General features: G+C 45.8%; 1 protein-coding gene across 2 annotated transcripts in view; it reads right to left on the bottom strand.

The window, feature by feature from the left end:
- LOC138453241 (b(0,+)-type amino acid transporter 1-like) overlaps nucleotides 1-21,819 on the bottom strand; it is a 434,104-nt gene that overhangs the window by 107,042 nt on the left and 305,243 nt on the right. For both annotated transcript variants that reach the window (XM_069605901.1, XM_069605899.1), the window contains exons 3-4: nucleotides 18,762-18,891; nucleotides 16,417-16,541 (exon numbers count right to left, since the gene is read on the bottom strand). In XM_069605901.1, the coding sequence (XP_069462002.1) occupies nucleotides 16,417-16,541; nucleotides 18,762-18,891 (255 nt within the window). The remainder of the gene's footprint in view (nucleotides 1-16,416; nucleotides 16,542-18,761; nucleotides 18,892-21,819) is intronic.

Genomic DNA, 21,819 nt, shown 5'->3' with positions numbered 1-21,819 from the left:
GGTTTGTTTATGTGTGCATGTTAACTTGTAGAGTGGTATGTAGGAGATTTTGGTTGGCTTGCCTGGTGTTTGATTGGGTGATGGGTTTTAGTTTGTTATAAATGCAGGATGGGGTTTTGAGGTGGAACGTCTTGTATATGATTCACATCCATTGGAAAGGAATTCTACAGTGTTTGGGGAGCCAGTGGAGCTGACATAGAGATGTGGCGATGTTTGGGTAAATGCAGAAAGGTCATTGCTAATGCCTTCTATATGGCTCACAGAGAGGCTAGGGTGTTGCTGCAGAGTCCAGTAGGATTGCGTTTCTGTAATCCAGCTTGGAATGGATTAGTGCCTGGACTGCAGCACCAAAGTCTTCAATTGGAGGGATGCGTCTTATGTTGTGTAAGAGATGTAGTTGTAGGTTGCATATTTTGGTGGCAGCCGTTATGTGGTGTTTGAAAGATAGATGGGGTTGATGGTGGAGTTTAAGGACTTGACTGATGTGGAGATGGATATGTCAGGGATGCCTGGACGTGAGGAAGAGGTAGTCTGATTTAGAAGGTGGATGGCCTTGCAGGCAGGCTGTGTTGCTGGAGAGGCAGTTTCTGAGGGTGTAGAGTACTGAGGGGGAGAAGATGTGGAGGCATTGTAAATAAGGCATGGTATCAAACAGTAAGACAGACACAAGCGACCACAGTTCAAGGATGCTTATTGATTTCAATTGGGTTTGAAAAATGCCTATCTAATCCTAAATCTAAAGATGGGAGCAAGCTACGACCATCAAATAATAATAACACAGTCCTAGTGGTGTCTTGTCAAAATAAAAGGGCTTATACTAATAAACCTATTGTCAATCATTACTTCTTAATACAAATGGTGTGGGAAACAATGTTATACAAAAGAAAAGTGTTCAAGTAATGATATGTCAGGATACTTGAGTCATTAGTTTCCCTTCCCCACGTTTTCAGCACGGGACAAGGCGGCACACTCAAGCTTAGCACTTACTCTGGCTTTTCTAGCATGAGGATGCAGTTAAAAATCTCAGTATTAGGACCTTCTGTACCAAAGTCTCTTTGCCATTCAAAGTTTCTTATTTCAGAGGACCTGATGCGACAAACAAACATTTAAAGTTCCTTTCATCTCAGGATTCTCATATGCCCAACTTCTCTGGTGATTCACTGTTCACCCCGTGCTCTCCTCCGCCGGGCTTAGACATACTTTAACTAAAAACCCTTTAATTGGTCTAACTCGGCTCAGACCAAATTCATCTGATTTTCTAATTTCTTAAATGTATCACAATCAAAGACTGTTAAATCTCTCTACCAATCCGCCCATTTGGGGGTGGTAAACTGAGATTCTTAAGGTTGAAATATGTTGTAATTCCTTGACTTCACCCATGAGTTTGTTCATAAAATTGAATCCCTGATCCCTTAGAATTTCCTTGTAATAGGTGTTTTAAGATATGTTGGGTTGCGGTGTTCCGCATGACAACGGGTAGTGTAATCAACAATTTGGAGGACACATTTGTTACCCAGTCTAGAGGTTTCCAATGGTCCAATGATACCCAACCCAATTCGGGAGAAAGGGAGTACTATTAATGGTAAGGGGTTCAGAGGGACAGGTTATGAATATGCACACTGGTTTTCCGGCATATTTCACATGTCTGAATGAAGTTCTTTATGTCAGCATAGATACCTGGCCAGTAGAACTTCCCAATGATGTGAGCTTGGATCATAGATTGTCCTAAATGTCCCGTCAAATGAGAATGTGCAATCTCTAGTATGATCTTCCGATTTGTTTTGGAGATTATTAACTGAGTTTTACTTAGGCCTTCTCTGGAGGTTTCCTTTCTATACAGTAATCCTTGTTTTAGGAAGAGAAAAGGGCTCCCCTTCTCTAATCCTTCCCCTTCAGGAATCACCTGTCAGAAAGCCTCTGCGAGTGCTGGATCATTTTGCTTGGCAAAGGCTAGATCGGGAAAGTTGGTATACTCTTCTTCCCTCTTTGCCTGAGTGGTAGATGGTTCATCAGCTTCTCCAAAGCCTAAGTTACCTCTCTCAGTTTCTTCTGGTTCACTTTCTTCAAAACAGGGAAATAAGCCCTTTCAAAAATTCTCTATACAATTTTGTCCGCACGATGTACTTCAAATGGAGTTTCGCCATGGTTCTGTAGGAGAACCTTTATGTCTCTCCAGAAGTCGGGATCTATGATGCTAGATAGGACATCCAGGCCAGGCCACATTTTGGGGCCAATCTTATATAACACTCTGCCGGGGGTATTAGGAGTAAGTCCATGGGAATAATCCCTCTTTTTCCTGGAGGGATAGTAGCTTCTCTGCTACTACAGATATCAAAGACTGTGGATTCTTTCATGGCAATAGAGGTATCTGAGGCTCTATGACTAAGCTTCTGGAATTTTAGGGTCCCCAATTTGTCTCAATTGAGTCGCATCCCACTCCTGATACCACATATAAGGAAGGCATGGTATCAAACAGTAAGACAGACACAAGTGACCACAGTTCAAGGGTGTTTATTGAACTTCAATTGGGTTTGAAAAATGCGTAGCTTACCCTAAATCTAAAGATGGGAGCAAGATGCGACCATAAAATAATAATAACACAGTCCTAGTGGTGTCTTGTCAAAATAAAAGGGCCTATACTAGTAAACCTTTTGACAATTCTTACTTCTAAAAACAAATGGTGTGGGAAACAATGTTATATAAAAGAAAAGAGTTCAAGAAATGATATGTCAGGATAGTTGAACTGTTAGTCTCCCTTCCCCACGTTCTCAGCACGGGTCGAGGCGGCACACTCGAGCTGAGCACTTACTCTGGCTTTTCTAGCACAATGATGCAGTTCAAAATCTCAGTATCAGGACCTTCAGTGCCAAAGTCTCTTTACCATTCAAAGTCTCTTATTTCAAAGGGCCTGATGTGAAAAACAAACATATAAAAGTCCTTTCTCCTCAGGATTCTCATATGCACAACTTCTCTGGTGATTCACTGTTCACCCCGGGACCCGCTCCGCCGAGCTCAGAACTAGTTTAACACAAAACCTTAAATTGGTCTCCCTCCGTCCGACTCAGACAAAATGTATCTCATTTTCCAAACTTTCTTTACTGTATCAAAATCAACGACTATCGACTGTGCGCAGGATTTAGCTTGACCCGTCACAGAACTACTTTGATTCACAATTCTTTGTTCTCTTCTTAAAACAACCCTTTAACTTTCACTTCTGCCACTTCTCAGCTGGATACCTTACAGAGACCTTTGATTGAACACCATGCTGTGTCGGACCACTCTGTCAAAGGTATCGTATTTCTTTGCTTTTCAAAGTTCAAACACTCATCAGCAGTTCAACTTTACATGCGTCTTTTATCACACACAGTTAAGAAGGATTTCTGAACTCTGACCAGGATGGGCAGAGGTTCAGAAGGCCAACCTAGTTTCTTGGAACAGGGTAACCTCTGGACAAGCCAGACCAATCAGGGTAGCTCCGGCAGGCGGTCAAGACTAAGTCTCAGGAGGGGTGAGGGTGACTGAAGGACCTCAATGAGCACACAGAGCAAGGGCACTTATAAATTACTCCAGACAAGTGTTATATCCAAAAATATAGACACATTTATTACAAGGCCTTTGTAACATAGACAATAGAAAAGAATCACAGTCATACTAAGTAAACCAATACATCACACTCAATACAATATATATACAATACCAGGGGGGTCTAAAGGGGTGTCTGCACGAAATATGTCAACAACCTAGATGGGAAGGAAACAGGCAGTGCAGTTAATCTTTAGGCCCAGTTCAACATCAGTTATTCACCTAACTAAGAGGCAGTCCAAGCCCTAAGAAGAGGGGAGACTTGTGCTCAATAGTACTTGTAATGCAAACGCGCGCAGTTGTTCCAATGGGCAAAACAGAGTCTCTTCAGGGGTCTCTAGCAGCTCGGGAAGGTGGATAAGGTGATGAAGAATAAGATCCCACTATTCAAGAAGGACCGCCACTTGAAGGCAGAGGCAGTTTGAGAGTTTGGGATGGAATCGCTATTTCATAATAGCAGTGGATAGGAGAGGGGCCCCCAGGGGCCACTCATGCATAAAAATGGGCTCTTGCACTAGGGGCCACTGGTTGGGGTATTGATTACTCACCGGTCCCTGATGCAAGGAGACCCAAACTTCAGCAGATCAGTCCAATTCGCTTGCAGGTTCGAGTGCGGCAAAAAGGATGTCTTGACACCTTTTAGTTCCTGAGATCCAGCGATGATCCCCAAACGGGACAGTGGCGATTTCTCCGCTCTGGGTGGATGAATCGCCCCAGTTTCACTGCAGCAGGCTTCAGGGGCAAGAGGGTCACAAATGCAGCAGACTTGCAAAGGACGTTGCCGCAGCAGGGCAACACAGTAACCGCGTTTACTCCGGTCCAGGCGCATGTGTCTCACTTCAGACATGGGAATTCCAAGTGTACGAAATTTGGTGTGAGGGTGCCGTGGACACAGAGCTAGCAGTATACCAAGTTTCGAGGGCCTCCTCGAAACGATAGCGGAGACAGAGCAAAGGTCCCGCATAAGCTGGTCAGCCCACTGGTTGGCCCAGGCACACTTCAGAGAAAGCTTACTTGCAGGTTTTGGTGAAGGTGCCTAGAATAGTTGGTCCCACTATTCCAATGGGTTGAAGCGTCTTCGCAGACCTTCTAGGACGACCAGATGCAGAGGGGTCCCACGGGACGACAGCGGGCTTGCCAAAACTTCCAGCGGGTCACCAGCGGTTCCTTGACTCAGCTTCGTAGTTGCAGGATACTTGGATCCTATCCTTTGTTCAGAGAGAACTCAGGAGATCGACCTGGTAATGATGTTTCCAGCCCCTTCTTATCCAAAGTTCCCTTCATGCCAAAACGGAAAGAATCCAATGGGAGATCTGCTCACAAACACACACTCCATACGTGGACCAATCACAGACCACGGTGGTCTCAGGCATTCAGGACACTCCAGACTCTCTGGCACCCAGGATGTGTATTGGGACCAGACATCCCAGCCCACATCCTGGAGGCACACACACAAGGCATGCAGAAGCCTGCGAAAGCATTGAGATTCGCGGGAAAGTGCATGACCAAATAAGGACTGGCCCAGGTCCACTCGACCTGGGGAAGGTGAAGGGGCAAGATGGCCAAAGGACAGGACAAAGAACCTCGTTGCATGGCCTTTTTGGAGCCAGGCTACCTATTTGTGCCAAATGCGCTTAACACGCGCTTAACACGGTTAACATGGCAGGAAAAGGGTTAAAAATAATGCGAAACTATAGCTGCCACTAGTCCTGTCCATGACACATCTGCGCAGTTCATAAAAAGTCCAACGAGAGTATCTAGGGCCTTTGGAAAGTACTATAGACCCAAGTGTGCTGAATGGTAGCAACATGAGAAAATGACTGAGGGAATCAAAGTCTCCCAGTACTGACTGTCTTAAGGGAATGTCAGTTTCCCCATAAAAAGTGAGTGAAAGCCCAGAGGAGTGCAGCTGAAGGCTGTGCTTCGCTGGCAAATTCAGTCAATGGTGTCTAAACAGCAGCAAAAAGTTTGGGGGTTGACATATAGAGGGAAAATTGCATACAACTATGACAACTATGACATCTTTCCTAACACACGCATTTTAACAATGTTCATTACAGTGCTTGCCATAAAATGTTGCTGCTTGCAGCCATGTCTTCAACAAAGACCGGTCTTGTATCGGTCTCCCCAACGCACCGGCTGTGTTGATTTCACTGACGCTGCTTTGTTCTTAGAGCCAAGGACGGTACCACAGCGGCTGCTGCTCCTCACCACCTTGATTATTGACACGGGAGGGCCTCGAGTATCTCCGCCACACAATACAGTATTGTTCAGCCCTGTTTCCTGGTCTTATGCTTTCTGATCTTGAGGGCTCTTGAAAGCAACTATTCCTTGTCAGAAAGGTCATGGGAATTTCCCTCCTTGCGATCTCCTTCTGTTTTGCCGTCTTTCTTCTCTCGTTCAGCTGCTGTCTCGAAACAGCTTTTTCCTGGTGTGCTTTGATTCGATCAGAGTGTGCTTTCATGCTCCGCCTTTTATCCGTGTGGGGAAGTTTAATGGAAGTCAGGTGTGAGTGATGGTCAGTAATTGCCTGACCTCGCTGATCATTGTATTGGGACATGTCAGGTATACTGCTTGGATGTTAGTCTGTTTTCTCCCAGAGCAGGCTGTTCAGTGTGAAAGTGTTTGTGCAGGAAAAGGGGGAGAGGAGACAGTGGGGGGAGGAGGGCTAGAGTTCTTACATATTGTATCTGATAGGATGGGGTACAGATGTTACAGAAAAGAGGGGGATACAGCGTCTAGCCATCCGGTGTCCCACTCTCACTCCCTGAGGATCCCTCACCCAGGTGATCCTCCCACCCTGGTCCACCCACAGGGTCTAGATTCAAAGGTGATGGCTGTGCCCTGGCCATCTGAGGGATCCGTGGGGGCTAGTGGGGGAGACACCTTCTGGTTTCTCACAGTACATATGTGTGTTGCCTGCATATTGGTGAAAGTTGATGTTGTGGTTGCTAAGAGTCTGTCTGATGGATTAAACATAAAGGTTGAGCAGGAGGTGAGATGGGATGATCATTGTGGAAGTCCATGTTTGACCGGGGTGGGATTTGATCAATAAGGGGTATGGGGATGATGTGTTCCCTATCAATGAGAAAGGCAGTACACCAGTTGAGAACACTCCATGAGATTATCATCCTGTGGGACAGGATGTTTAGGAGGATGGTGTGATTGATGTGTCGGAATCTGTGGAAAGGTTGAGGAGGTTTAGTAGGGTTGTCACTGATGTTGTGGAGGCTAACCAGGATGTGAAGTGTTGCAGTCTTGGTGCTGTGGCTGGGGACGGTGGATACAGGGTTGGAAGGAGTTGCCTTGTTGCGTGCAGTGCTCTGCTGTTGGAGTTGGCCTGTGACAAAGCGTTCCATGATTCTGGTGAAATATGACAGGATTGTGAAGGGACGATAGCTTTCAGGGAGCGCAGGGTTGAGGGATAGTTTCTTGAGGAGGGGGTGATTTGTGATGTATTGAGTGTGATCAGGTTTGTATTGTTGTGGAGTTGATGATTTTGACCCATTGTGGAGCAAGGGTAGTGATGCAGTTAGATGCAGCCTGAGTTGGGCACACGTTGTCCAGGAAGTGTTCCAGTTTTTGTTTTGGCTGTGAGGGTGATGAAGGTGTGTAGGTGGATGGAGTGGCAGATGTCCCATGTGTTGGACAGTTTGGAATTCAGGGTTGGAAGAGGGACAGTGGAGGGGAGGGCTTGTCTGATGTTGTATATTTTAGAGTTGAAGTAGTCGATGAAGGAGTTGTATACTGAGATGGAAGGGGCGAAAATGTTTCTGTATTTGATTTGGGATGGATGGGAGGTCTTGAAGTTATTTGTCAGTTTCAATGCTGCGTATAGCCTTTTTGTATTTGGAGTGGCTATTTCTGAAGGGGGTCTTCATGGAGTTGATGAGTTATTTTGCCAGGCTCTTGCAAGGCATCTGGTTTCCTTTTTGATGGTGAGGAGGGAATTGTTGAACCATACCTTGTGGTGGTGGTTGTGGGGTTACTGTGTTTTGATGGGGGCTACTTGGTTGCGTGCCTGGGTAACAGTGGTGTTTTAAATGTTGAGGAATAAGGTGGCATGGGGAGGAGGAATGGTGTGTGTGGTGAAATAGTTGTGTTTGTGATGCATTTGATTTGCCTAGCTGGGGAGCGTGGATGTGTGGAGGGTGGGGCTATTGTGTGGGAGAGTAAGCATGAAGGGGATAAAAAAGTGGTTTCACAATGATACCCAGATTCAATTTTGCACAGAAATCACATTTCTGAGAGAAATCCGAATATCAAGAGATTTGCCCACTAGGTAGTGGGTAGGTGATGTGTTGGGTGAGGTCACAGTAGCAGTGACAGAGTGGCGGAGTGGAGTGAGGAAGGATACTGTTCAGTAAGGGAATGTTATCTGAGTGGGAACTACTTGGTTGCAAGGTTTGTGCAGGGGGGCTGTGGCTGTTGATATTTAAATCAGACTCTTCATTGTGGCATTTGGGGTTGTGTGTTGGGGTAGTAAATGAGGTGGATGCATTTGGGGGTTTGGTGAGGAGCAAGTGAGGGAGAGGACTTCAAATGGTGTGTATGGTGAGCAGGTGGGGTTGTTGAGTGTCAGTGTGGCTTTGTATATAATGGGAAGGCCTACACCTGTTGGATGGCAAGATATGGAATGTAGAATGTGTACCAAAGAATCATAAGGGAGCTAGTGGCTGTTCCCTGATAGGGATGCCAATGTTTCCCAACACTGAGCATTATATGGCAGGTAGAGCTGGTGGCAGGAAACGTGTGTATGTGAAAACAAGTTGGTGTGTGTATGAAGCCAACGTGGTTTGTGATGTAAACACCATCTCAGTTTAACATCTCTCTCTCCCTTGGTTTTCTTTTTAACAGATGTCAAGTGTATGAAAAGATATGCACGTGTTATATTCATGCATTTCACCTGATGGAGTAGAGGTGGTGTATAATCCACGGTACCCTGTTCAGCATGCCGCCACGCCCTCAAGTGAGTTACAAAGAGGGCCCAATGTGGTGAACACCCAGAGCAGGGTTCCATCACGTACACGTTTCCCTTTCAATGGCTACCCATAAACAAAAAGCTAGGAAACAGCTTCCAAAGTGAGCCATTTCACATATGCGTGCCTATGGCAGGCCTCTCATCACCTCATTTACCACCTCCCAAACAAGTTGTAGCATTCAACATAACTGTCACACTGCAAGCACTGTAAATAATATGTAGATACCATTGCTCTGGTGCTCACCATCTCCCTCCCCCTTCATTTCCTATTCATTAATAAGTATACCTATATTTATATATGTAATTATTTACCTCTTGATAAGCCTTTTTCAAGTAGTGGCAGCTGCTGGTTCCCTGTCTTGTACCTTATTTATTTATTTGTATTTATTGTATTTGCTGGTAGCGCTCAGACCCGGGGGTATCACGGTGCTAAAGTACAGGTTAGAAGAATTACAGGTATGATAGTAATAAGGTGGTTACATTGTGTCAGAGGTCAAGGGTCAGATCATAGTTATGGGAGGATAGCTCAGGAGCACCGTGCTCACCTTGGAAGCAAGACGACACGGAGCAGCACAGGTTCGATCCCCGAGTCCACGCTTAGAAACCTCTGGGTATTAAGCATGTTATAAATAACCTATCTTATCATAGTATGTATGGCAGTACATTACAGATATTTGTTGAACAATAAGGTTTTTGCTTTCTTGCTGGATGTACCGAGGCAGGGCGTTCCAGAGTGTGGGAGCGATGGTGGTGATGCAGGAGCCTGTGTCCTCTTTCAATATAAGCCCCTGGTGCGTCCAGTGCCTCAGATTCCTTGATGTGCTCCTCCCCACCAGCCGCAAACCTGTCATTAGCATGCTCCCATGTTCTAATTTTGAACATAGTACCACAGGACTGGAAGAAACTGTTATCATCGTAGGGCCCTGTGGACGAGAATAGCGCTGTGTTCTTCACTGTTCCTGCCCAGGGTAGATCCCTTTTCTTACATGGCACCACGTGCCTAGGTGGGGCGTCACCTCTTTCACTGCTGCGGCCTGGGAACATACATCCATTCCCTTTGGGGAGTAAGGGAGCGGCCCGCTCCGCTCTGTCACTTGTGGGCAGACCAGCTCTCACTAGTGCGCAGATCAAACCTCGTGCCCTGTGCCCGTGCCAGTCGCTTCACCTCTGGTGCGCCTGGCATATCCAGCCTGGGGCTTTAATCTCTTCTGAAATGGCCACCCTTGCCACCGGACGGGCCACATTTCTACCAGGCTGTGCCACCTGGTCTTTGCTCTGGCTGAGCGGCCATGACTTTAACTGCCAGCATCTAGCCCACCCCGACTAGCCTTGGGCTGGACCATACTGCCCTGCAGGCTGCTGCTGCTCCCAGGCTGCCCCACATACGCAGCCTGGTCACCGATCTTCAGGGCCTACCTGGTCGGGCCCGGGATGGGGTGGCAGCCTTCCAGGCCTTGCCGGCACCAAGACTGCACCAGACACACAGCCCGGGTCTGGCACTTCACACCGGGCCACTCCTGGCATACACAGTCTGGCTTAGTAAGTCCTCAGAGCCTCATTGGGGCTCTCGAGGCAACATTCCCTTCGGGAGCATAGTTCAGTGCCTTCTGACCCCCCTCCTGGCCCGTTCTCATTGCAACTTTTTTTTTACGTATGTTCTTCCTTTTGTGTCCTCCGGCTCTTCAGCACAATTCCAGTCCATCATACCTGGTCAGGGGTGACCACCCTATTGTCCCCTAAGTACCAACATTTCAATTGTCCCGTGCTGCCATCATAAAGTCCATAACCACATAAGCATTGTATAATTAAGAGTTAAACACCTGTTCCAAGGACTGGGACAGGTGATAATGGTCTGGTGTGCGAGTTAAAGTCCCAAGCGCAGCGAGGGTATCTAACGAGGGCCCCAGGATTTTTTCACCTGCTCCAGCCTTTGGAATGGATGCTTAACGCTATTGGCACCCGTGTTTCCAATCCAGAAACCCGGATGCTAAGAAAATTGTATTTTTAATCAATGTACGGAACGCCGCACGCATTGCGTTCATTGAATGAAAATACTGGCTCAAGGTGGGCGCCATGGATCTGGAAGGTGGGGCTCCATGCTGAGCCCCTCTTCCACTTACATGGCGGCCATGGAGCGGCAGCAGCAGTGTGGCGGCAGCTGCTGAAGAAAAGAGGTAAATGGGGTGAGGGGAATGAGTAAGTTAAAAGAAAAGGGAGGGTGTGGGGAAGATGGCAGTGCTGTGCGGGGTAAGTAGCCTTGAGGTTCCATGGAACGCAGGCTTGGATCAGTAGATTCAGTTCGCGATCCAAGTAACCTAATTGGCTGCTCAACCACCCCGGGTGCTAATATACACATACCCTAAATTAAAAGCTTTCAAAATAACAAACCCATGGTACCCCTGCCCCAACGGAGCCAGGGGTTACATTTGGGTAGAGAATTGTGATTTTATTGAGGACAAAATGGGATAAATGAACAGTGACTTGTGAGAGGCAGGTATAGACTCCTTTTACCTATGCATCATACCCTGGGCTATGAGTAAGGACAGTGGGTTAACAGTAACTAAACTCTTCTCCATAGGAACGAATTGAGGCCAAATTCCATGACAACCGATGACAAAACACTGCAGCCTGTGGTAAGAGAAATGCACATGCAGAAAGTCTTAAATCGTGTTTGTTCCGGTTGGTGCTTTTCACCCAAAAAGGGTTTTATCCCTGTGCCATACCCCCACATCAGCATGTTTGTTACAAAGGTGGCACAGTAACATCAGGGAGGGATCCCCGATATGACTGCTTCAGGAATTGCAGAAGAGCTTGTTTATGTGTGTTGGTGCCTTGGCCAAAATATAGCTGAAATGTATATTCCCAATTCAAACTTGCATTTCTACCACAAAGAGGGTTTTGTGAGCTTTATGGAATTGTAAAAAGACTGCTCGTGGACTCTGACAGCTCAAGACTCCATTTCAAAGAACATAAAGGTGTCATCAACAACTTCTGGTCAGGGAGAAAGGTAGGGATATTCAGACTTAGCTGGAGATCCTCTGTGTAATAGAGTAAAAATGGAGAAGCTCTAGAGATGTCCTTTGGACCCGGTTTCAAGTTTGGCATATCCCTGTTCCTCCTAAATTCCTACTATCACTGAGCCTTAGAAATTCCAGACAGATAAACTAACATGAACATATATGAGAAAAGGCATTTCACTGGAAGCCATCTCTGCAATATCTCCTCTCTCCTAGAAGTCCTTTAAGAATGAGGAATAGGAGACATGGAGGCTTGCATCTTTTGAGTTAGTTGTAGTGCTGGTTGAGGTACCATGGTAATCTGCCCTCCTTGGTGATCAAGAAGGGCTGCACCCTGCATCTACACTTGGGCTTTTTCCCCCCAATGGTTTCCTCGAGTCACTAGGCCTTTTATACTTCAATTAATTTTGAATGTGTGGTGACCACCCAACCTGGACCGTGAAGGAAGTCAGAGATGCATGCCCTCCACTTTCACCTTGAAGAAGTAGTTACTTTATTTGATTAACCTGGATGCTGTCATCCTACAGTCCACCTTCCAGAAGCCAAGTGCTTTTTGTAGAAGCATATGACTGTGGATCTACCTGGACACCAGAATGACATCTTGCTGAAAGTGTTTGCTCACACTTCTGCTGGTGAGGGGTTCAAAACACATGCCTACTACCTAGAACTACAGAAGTGTTTAAGGGAAGCAGATTCTGGGTTCACCCACTGTCATGCCTGGGTGTCATAAACAGCAGGTTTTCCGAGGAGATTCAGCAAGCTTGGAGTCCACAGCATCATGACCAGCTGGTGTAAGGAGGCATTGGCATCTGTTTTGATGGTGTAGTCTTGAGGTGTGTTGTAACACTTCAGCTTCTCTACCTGATACCTCCTTTTCATCAGTGGACTCCTGATCACCTTGCCTCTCAGCACGAATACTCGGAAGATCGGTGGCATTCCCTGCACCATTGACAACATCCAGAAGCCCTAGCAAGGGCCCCCAATAAAGAGGAGGCTGTCCTATAACAGACTGCATGAAATGACTTTGCAACCTCAAGATTCTTCAAGGTACTGCTTCTCTAATACTGGTCTTCCTACCAGAGCTCTGTAACCTAATGCTCTCCAGATGTTTTGAGCTACGAGTCCCATGATACCTCACCAGTGACTATGCCGGTTAGGGCTCAAGGGAGTTGCACTCCAAACCCCTGGGAGACCAAAAGATTGCGGACACCTGATCTATTCTGCCAAAGCCATTTCTGTCCCAGTCCAACTGAAATGTTGCTTGTTTCACTGAATTTGCTTTACTCCATAACTGTTACATGTTCACTAAAATACTTATTTCACTGATATTGTCTATAGCCTAAAGGCTATGGACAAATCATCCCTCACATGCCTGTCGAACACAATTAGCTTGCTTTTCATTGTGTTGAAAGTACCCTTTTGTACTTGCGATGGAAACATTGTCAAGCCACTGTTTAAAATAAATCTTACTCCAACAATTGTTAAAATCATCTTGCTGTCATGTATGAATGGTACATTTTAACAACAGTGGCTAAAAATGTTGTCCCCTGCAGGTCATTGAGAACTAGGTCAAGCTACCCTGAAGTTTGTACAACTATTTTTAAGTATGTAAACTTTGTAACTACTATAAGCTTACCTATGAAGAAGCATGGAGGATATTGCTATAATTCCAGTATTTTAAGATATGTGATTCTGAAGTACATTATTCCTAATATTTTTACTTCAAATTTTGAAATCTTTTGGCTGGCTATATTTGTCTTCTGATCTGCTTGCCCGAGAATCCAAACACAGGCTTTTGAGAGAACACGTGTTTAGATGCTCAACTGCATTCCCCTAAGAAGGCATCGCTGGAAACAGAACTACATCCTTACTGCTGCCATGTAGGCGTACCAGCTCGTTCACTCACTCTGATGTGCCGTCTTTTTTAGCAAGAATCTGTGAGTACAGGGACAGATACTCACATGAATTAAGCACATCCAGGTGAGAATGTGCCCCTTGTACTTAATCATTGCTTATGGGTGTGCTCAATGTAAGGAAGGGGACTACTGCAGGGCTACTTAAAACTGTGGACACTCAACCCTTTGTCCACATTGCAAAGTATTCACAAATGAGTAGCAGTGGTTGTAGCCTGCTCTGTCAAGATCATCTTCAGAATACTTGCTTAGAATCTGGGAAACACTCATTGTGAAAACTGAACTAAAATGGTAAGTCTCAGGATACTGACACGCTTGTTTAATTTCGGCAAAGGTCCAAGAGTTCCAAGAGCTCGCGATACACGTGTTTTTCTCTCTGAGCTTGTGAACGCTCCATTTAAATGTATTAATTAAATACATTGTTGAGATACTGGGAAAACTGGTTGCTGCTACTTATATACATGGAAGGCATCTGTAGCTTGCCTGAAACATGCCTGGGTCCCCTGTCACAGATAGGCTGCTTTGGGCCTCAATTGTCCCGTGCAATGCGCACTTGCCGTGTTCGGCTTTCTCTTCACTAGCAATCAAATTGGCGCTGCACCCTGTTTACCACTGCTTGGAGCTTGTCACTGTGGTCTAGTGTGCAAGCTATTTGTGTAATCAAGCTCTAGAGCTGGCTAATACCAAACAAGCTTTTCTCTTAGCCGCCACACCCCAAACTCAGCCATCCCGGGTCCTGCACTGTGATATCTGTGACATGAAGCGACCTTGCTACCTCGGCGGCCCCCCCAATCCATTCCCTCTCCTCTGCCCTTCACCAACCCCCTCACCTGAAATAACACACAGATACATTTATTTGTGGATGTATAGACCGCAGTTGCTTTATTAAGCAGGAGGTAGCTTACAGGTGCTCCGTTACTCGCATTTGGCAGTACTGCTCAGGAAATTCTACTCTGAGCAGCACCCCTTTACATTCCCCACTTGTTGGCGAGCAGCATCCGTGGAGCGGAACTGACGCCGTTACTTTTACTTTACTTTAGCCAGGACTCCCGACTTGGCGAGCAGCTTCAGTTAAGCGGAGCTGACGCCGTTACTTTTTACTTTACTTTAGCATGAACTTCCGACTTGACTGGCGAGCAGCTTCCGTTAAGCGGAGCCGACGCCGTTACTTTTCCCACTTTACTTTTCGTGAGCCAACTTGTTGGCGAGCAGCTTCAGTTAAGCGGAGCTGACGCCGTTACTTTCCCACTTTTCTTTTCGGGTATCCTCTTGTTGGCGAGCAGCATCCGTGGAGCGGAACTGACGCCGTTACTTTTCACTTTACTTTTCCATGAACTCCCGACTTGAATGGCGAGCAGCTTCTGTTAAGCGGAGCTGACGCCGTTACTTTTTACTTTACTTTAGTATGAACTTCCGACTTGACTGGCGAGCAGCTTCCGTTAAGCGGAGCTGACGCCGTTACTTTTCCCACTTTACTTTTCATGAGCCAACTTGTTGGCGAGCAGCATCCGTTAAGCGGAACTGACGCTGTTACTTTACTCCACATTTTCGACGGCTTTACTTTGAGCCGGTGCCCCTTTTCCCACTTTCCCAGATGCAGGATTGTTAAGTTTCTTCTCACCCCTGTTGTCTGCCCCCCCCTTTTCTCCCTGTTGGTCTGGTGTAAGTGTTCTAAGCTTTCCCTTTACCCACCCCTCTGTACCCCGACCCCAACTTCTTCCAGGGCCCTATGTTATTCCTCACCCCCCCTCAGACCCCCCGGTACCTACCTCTGCCTTTTCCACCCAGTCTCCAATGGCCACTCCTCGCTCCCCGTTAATTGTATGACTTACCCTAATGCATGCCCCCCTTAGATTTCCTGTTCTCCCTCATTCCACCTTCTCTTACCGCCGTTGTCTGACCCTCGCTCCCCTGGGGTTCTCCTCCCCCACCCGAGACTCCCCCCCCTTAGCTCCCCCCTGGCCCCCGACCACTATTCCTCTACAAACTGAAGTGGCTGCACCTGTTTTTGCGTACATGTGTCCCCTTCCCCCCTTTTGACTACTTGGATTCCCTTGCGCCCTGTTTCCTTGTGCCCGGCCGGCCCTACCTTCAGTTGCCTATCCCTCCGCCACCCACCTGTATCCGTGCACCTCTCCGCCTTCCACTCCTCCCCACCACCTCACATCTCCCTCCCCCATCCCCGTGGCATGCTGAGTTAAGCACTCCGCTGCCGTCAAACTCGGCTACTGCCTGTCCCTTGTGGATTCCAGCAGGCCTACCAGCCTGGAGCACCATGTACCTCCACTGCGACAATCCTGCAGAAAATTCAAACACATATTAATACATAATACATTTAGTCAAATAACATTTCCTGTGCCTATCTGTCGGGTGGGTGGGTCCTTTCTTGCTCGTGGTGTTGGGCATAGAGGCTGCCTCCCCCTTCTCCATGTCCCTTTAAGCTGTGCAAAAAAGGGGATGTCCTGGCTCAAACCCCCACCCCCCCTTACCCACCTCTTCCTAACACCTTGTCTCCCCCCGCCCCCCAACTGACGCTTGGCGCCCTCGAGTCGGGGAGGGGGGCCCCTCCCCACTCTCCCTGCCTGACCTGCCACTGTAGGGGGATGGAATCCCTTTGTACTCCCCGGAATGGCTGGTGGTGGGTTGATCGGCTATGGCCGTGTTCTGGCTTCAGCCCTCACTTTGTTCGGTGCATCCATGGGCTGTAAAGTCGATAGCGTGGTTGAGCTGCACACAATGGCACAACACAATTATGGAGAATGACCATGTGAACTGGTGGTCAGTGTGTGAAAACAACATTGCACCGTTCCATCCAATTTGCGACTGCATAGGTACACATGACTATTCTCATTATGGTGCTACTTCTATTTAATATGGAACATCATGGAATCTTTCTGCATTTTGTCACAATAGTCGGCCATACCTGCTGTAGTTGATTATGCTGCTGAAGTTGCCAGGAATGATCAGAATTATCGAGGAAATGGCGGTAAATATCAGCGCGGGGGATGGAGTGAGGCGTCGCACGTGTATCATTGATAGAATGGCCGGCTATATCAAGAGAGAAGATATAAACATTCAAAACGCGTCACAAGAAAGCACGCAATTCTTCACATATGCCTGTTCAATAGCTCTCATTTGGACGAGAAGTTCTTCCGGGCCATGTAAAAAACGTTCAGCCAGTCCTGGATTTTAAGCAAACAAAAGCTGGCATTTTTCAAGTTTAGCTTTTGCCATTATAGCTATTGGCAGGCCTACAAGTCCCTGCGGGCAAGTGTGGCATATGGCCCGAAGCGCTGCCACAGAAAAGAGAGATGCGCAATGCAAATGTAGGATTTGATATCCTTTTTTTCTAGTTTGATCCATCAATATAATATATGCCACATTGCTTTCAGGGTCATGAGATGGACGACTGTCCCCGCATTTACATAGGGTTCTGTTCTTGATTAACCATCAGATACGGGTGGCACGTGCCTGCCTCGCTATTTGCATCCTGGGATAATTATAAATAAAGCACTGCAAGTCCTGGAATGCAAAGGAAAACCAGGACTGAATGAGACAATGCATCTAACATACAACAATGACAGAATTGTAAACATGCACAGTACTCTCTGGAAGTCGGAATGTAGGTATAGAATTGTTAGCATGTTTGCAACAACGTATTCCCACTTTGAGAGAAACAGAAGATTACAGCTTCATCAGTATCTTTATTGGGAAATATATTTCCCTCTGCACCCACCACCGTGATCTTTGCTCAGAAGCACTGTCCCAGACAAAGATATTTCCACATACAGTACTGAAATAACTGTCTAGTTTATGATGCACTGCAGAGTCAGCCCAAATCCTGACAGAGATCAGTCCTTTGTCTTTGATGCTTTGTTTAATGGACAATCGGCCTACTCCACCCTTTCCAGGCAAACCTCCTTAGCCCTACACCTCCACTGCATGATTATTTACTATAAATGCACACTTTTTTCAAGTATGAGACTGGGAACGGCCGGGGAGACCAGACGAGGTGTTATGAATGGAGTGACAAGGGTATTCTTCCAATCAGAGCCTGCCTGACACCGTTATGTAAGGTCGGGCAGGCACCTGATTGGGCGATTGTGCTACAGAAAGGAAACAGTAAACCAAAGTATTGTGCCTCTTTACAGAAATCCAAAATCCAATACTATATACACAGTCATATTTTGGCCAAGATGGTTTTGCCAACTTTCAGTTAGAACTAAACAGGGTGTTGCATACAGTACCGCTCAGCAGTGTATTTCCACTGGTTGGTAAGATGCTTACAATGGTTATAGCATTTGCTCAGGACAAAATGGCCTGGCAGAACAATTGCCATTTGTATAGTGTACAACTGTCCATGCCTCAAATTATTTGTCAGCCAGCTAGTGCCTCACAGTACCATCCCAGGCACAGATAGTTTAGAAGCATGCTTGAATGGGTGCTGGATGGGGCGTGTCATGTCTTGGAGGAAGCCCCTTGTACTACATAAGGGTCTTCAAAATTTTGTGGATGGTGTCAAAAACATCATATGTCTCTGTGGTAACTGCTTTCAAAGGTAACAGAAGTGAGTGTTTGGCACAAAGATGTAGCTCATTGAAGACCCCTTGGCGTAGGTGCGTTTTGCAAGAGTGATAGGCTGGAGCGTGACCTGCGTTGGAAGATGGTGGCGTCTTGCCCAGTGGTCTGCAATGAGTCCTGGACCCTGGCGACGTGTACTGTTTCACTGCAGCTACTGCATACAGTGCAAGGGGATGAATAATGATGAGCTACAAGTACATACATGTACACTTGGACTGGACGAATGCTCGAAATGTTTCTGAAATCCAGTGTCACCTTTGTAGGTGGGAATGATGTCATGTTGATATGTTACAATATACCATGAGTGGTGCAACACCTGAGCGAAGATTTCTCACTTACTGCCCCTCATACTGCATCTAATTTAATAAGGTGCATTTAGTTTCAAAGAAAGCGCCACCAGGGGAGTCCCTGACAAGTGGGGCAAACCATTCTAAACAAAAAACAGTATTGACAATCAATAGTGACAACTAATAAACACGCAGAAATAGAGCCCACTGAAAAGGACCCGCCTTTCATCATAGTTTGGTAAAGCCTCTACATTCTAGGTGTCGTGGGGTAGGATTGCTTGCCATTGAAAACGGCACAACTCTTACTTGATGCATTGCAGGAGTCAAGTACAGAGCAAACTGATGCAAGAAGCACAGGGTAGTTTTGTAACAGACTATGAAAAACTGTGCGCTGTCTTACCAAGTGGCCTTCTCTTGCTGCCACATAGTACAAGCGCCCTCCACTGAAGAAACCACCATTGATGCAGCCAAAGGTAGACATTGCCACAGAGAGCGGCATTAACCACATCCAGCTGCCAAGCACTCGGCTCCTATGGGGACAAAACCAGAATGGCATGTGTCAACTAAGATTCTATACACACACACACAGCATTATGCACATCATTGTAGATGTTTATGTGTTTCCCGCACACATCTGTTTTCCATACATGTATAAATCCTACATTCCCTGAGAACACATGTTGACTCATGCATTCATACAATACGTATAAGAGATTCCCAGGATGTACACATAAAGTATTGATGTGTTCTAGACACATACTCTCGATGGACTCAAAAGCACATTATCTAAACAATTGGGGATGTGTCTATTGAGGATCTTGCAATCTCTAGATTGCTTTAAGCCTAAGGGCGGAGCACCTATAAAATAGCACAAAATCACATGCAAAATAGGTGTTATTTACTTTTAAAAACAATAATAAAATTCATGCTCAGTTCATCTCAGAGAAAGTACTTAAAAACCAGCACCAACTCAAGAAGCTTTTCACGAAAATCATCACACATTAACACCCGAAGTGCATCCGCAAAACAACTAAGTGCTCCTGTGTGCAATAGACAGGCCACAGGAACACTACTAAGGGCCTTATTACGAGTATGGAGGTAGCCATGCCCTTAATAGAGGCATGGATGCCTCATACCAGGTTCCAGTGCCGGGTTCCTCCAATGAGGACTTACGGGCTATTCCAACCATGGAGGACCCGGTAAGTCCTCATTGGAAAAACCCATCCCCATTTGAGCCACCATGGGGCTCAATGAGAATGGGGAGGGAGCTATTAACGGGCCTGTTAATAATGGGCCCGTTATTAGCTCCTTGGTCCCCTCCGGGACCCGGAAAGGACGTCTGGTTTTACCAAACGTCTGTTCCGGGTCACGCTAGGGAACCTCGTAATGAGGCATCCCGTAATGAATGGTGCCGGTGCCGTACCGGCACCATTCATTACGGGCCCGCCAGGGTCGTAATGAGGCCCTCTATCTTAAGCTCTTATAAACACAATTTAAAATTGTAACCTAATTGATTGAATCAATTCAATACAATCTCGCTCAACATGTTCTGTTTCTGTTCTGTGGCTTTCAATGCCGAACATTTATCAGGAGCAACAAAAAAAAGGTTTTTACAGACTGTGATACACACAACCACAAGTAAAATGGTCTGGATTTTCTATTGTCCTTTAGAGTAATTTTCTTCTACGCCTAATATGAACCCGATCTGCAAGAGACCAAAACATTGCCATTAGTGCTAAACTTGCTGCAGACCCTTAACGGTTGGTTGTTTTGATCCCTTGAACACCAATCCTCTCTGGTCATCAGCTGATAGCGTGCTTTCCTTTAGTGCGCTTTGAGAGTCGAACCCTTTAAAGTGACTTGGTAATAAGAGCCAATTCTGTCCGGACACCTTTCCTAAAAGGTGAGTGCAAGCAGCGGTGGCGTTCAGTATGTTTGTCGGCCTGTTTCCAGAAGGATTTCTGATTCTTTCTGCGCCAACGGGCAAGAAGGTAGGAATTTATTTTTAAGCCTCTGCTACCGATATGGGTGTTGGACCTGGGAGTTCATTTTTTGTATAACAGGAATATGGGGTTTACCTGCAAACGTGGATCACCTGACAAATAGGCTTCCTGTTTGGCCTCTCCCTGTTAAGTAGCTTCCTGAGGTAAGCACTCTGGCTGACTCTTATGCTGCTTATCATCTCTGCTACAGTCCTAAAATTCTTGCTTCATTATAATGTATTTCCTGATCCTGGATGCCTGATTTCAGCTTCAGCCCTTTTCAGGGATTTGTACTTTTGATGCCAATTTGTTTTGTTAGGGGGGGATTGTTTTGTTGGCCACTTGATGACCGTTTGGGGTGAGGTACTCTATGTAAAGAAATGGGCTTTTGTCAAAGCTGTTATGAGTTCTTGACATGTACAATGTGCATGCTTCCAAAAGCATACACTCTACACGAATTAAGAATGCACATATATGTTCTGGGAACATTTTAAGATATTGTCAAAGTTACCATGCAAAAAACATGATCTATAGCAGCCTTGCAATGTGCCTATTGAACGCCAGACAACCTCACAGCTTGCAAGTTATTTATATGCCTCATTGATGGCATGCATGAGATCTGCAGGGACATTAATAATAAATACTAGGTAAAATTTTGGCAGAATAGTGAGGAGCATTTTCAAATTCTAAAAGACTAAGGATTTTGCATCCTGAATTGGACTGTCAACTCTAAAGCACAAGTACAAATGGTTTTATATTTTGGCTAGGTTCAGTTAACTTCGCAACTTCTGTGTGATGACTGACTCACTCACAAGAGAAGAATACCTCTTCCCCGGGTTGTGTTTCTAAAGACTATTTCTTCCTCACCCCTGGAGTCTATAGACTGTCACTAGACTGTGCAGTCGTGATGCCTTACACACTATCTCCACTCCTTCCTTCATGTTTCCTACCCTACTCTTCCCTTCCTTCACTAATTTTCTTATCTAAATCAGGCTCTGATTGGGGAGAATAAGGGGCGTCTGCAACCTTTTTGTGGTTAATCCATAACAATTACATTGTTATCACTTCAGAACCTGAACTTGATGGGCCTTACTCCACATTCTTCTGGTTTGATTCCACATTATCATAATAAAAACGTTTTTTAAAAAAAATCTGAAAAAGCAATAATGCAATAATATTCATGTGACAACCCTGACAGCCCCAAAGGGCTGTAATTCAGGAGTGAAAGATTTTGAAGGTGTGATGGTATAATGTTAAGGATATTTATTAAAAAAAATAACATACTTAGATAGAATGTAAACTATTAGACAAGCTTGCAATAGAAAAGAAGGTACATATGTCAAAATTAGAAATATTGTAAATAATAAACAAGGGGAGGTTTGCAATATAAATAAATAGTTTAAGAGTCAACCTTCAACAAAATGTAAAATGCAAAGGTATACTAGATTGACAGGGCCTTTACATGTGTTTGAATAG

This window comes from Ambystoma mexicanum, chromosome 4p, assembly GCF_040938575.1.
Source record: "Ambystoma mexicanum isolate Mex_15411 chromosome 4p, UKY_AmexF1_1, whole genome shotgun sequence".
NCBI classification, from domain to species: Eukaryota; Metazoa; Chordata; class Amphibia; order Caudata; family Ambystomatidae; genus Ambystoma; species Ambystoma mexicanum.
The sequence above is the reverse complement of the archived record's forward strand: the minus strand, read 5'-3'. Positions and strand labels throughout refer to the sequence as shown.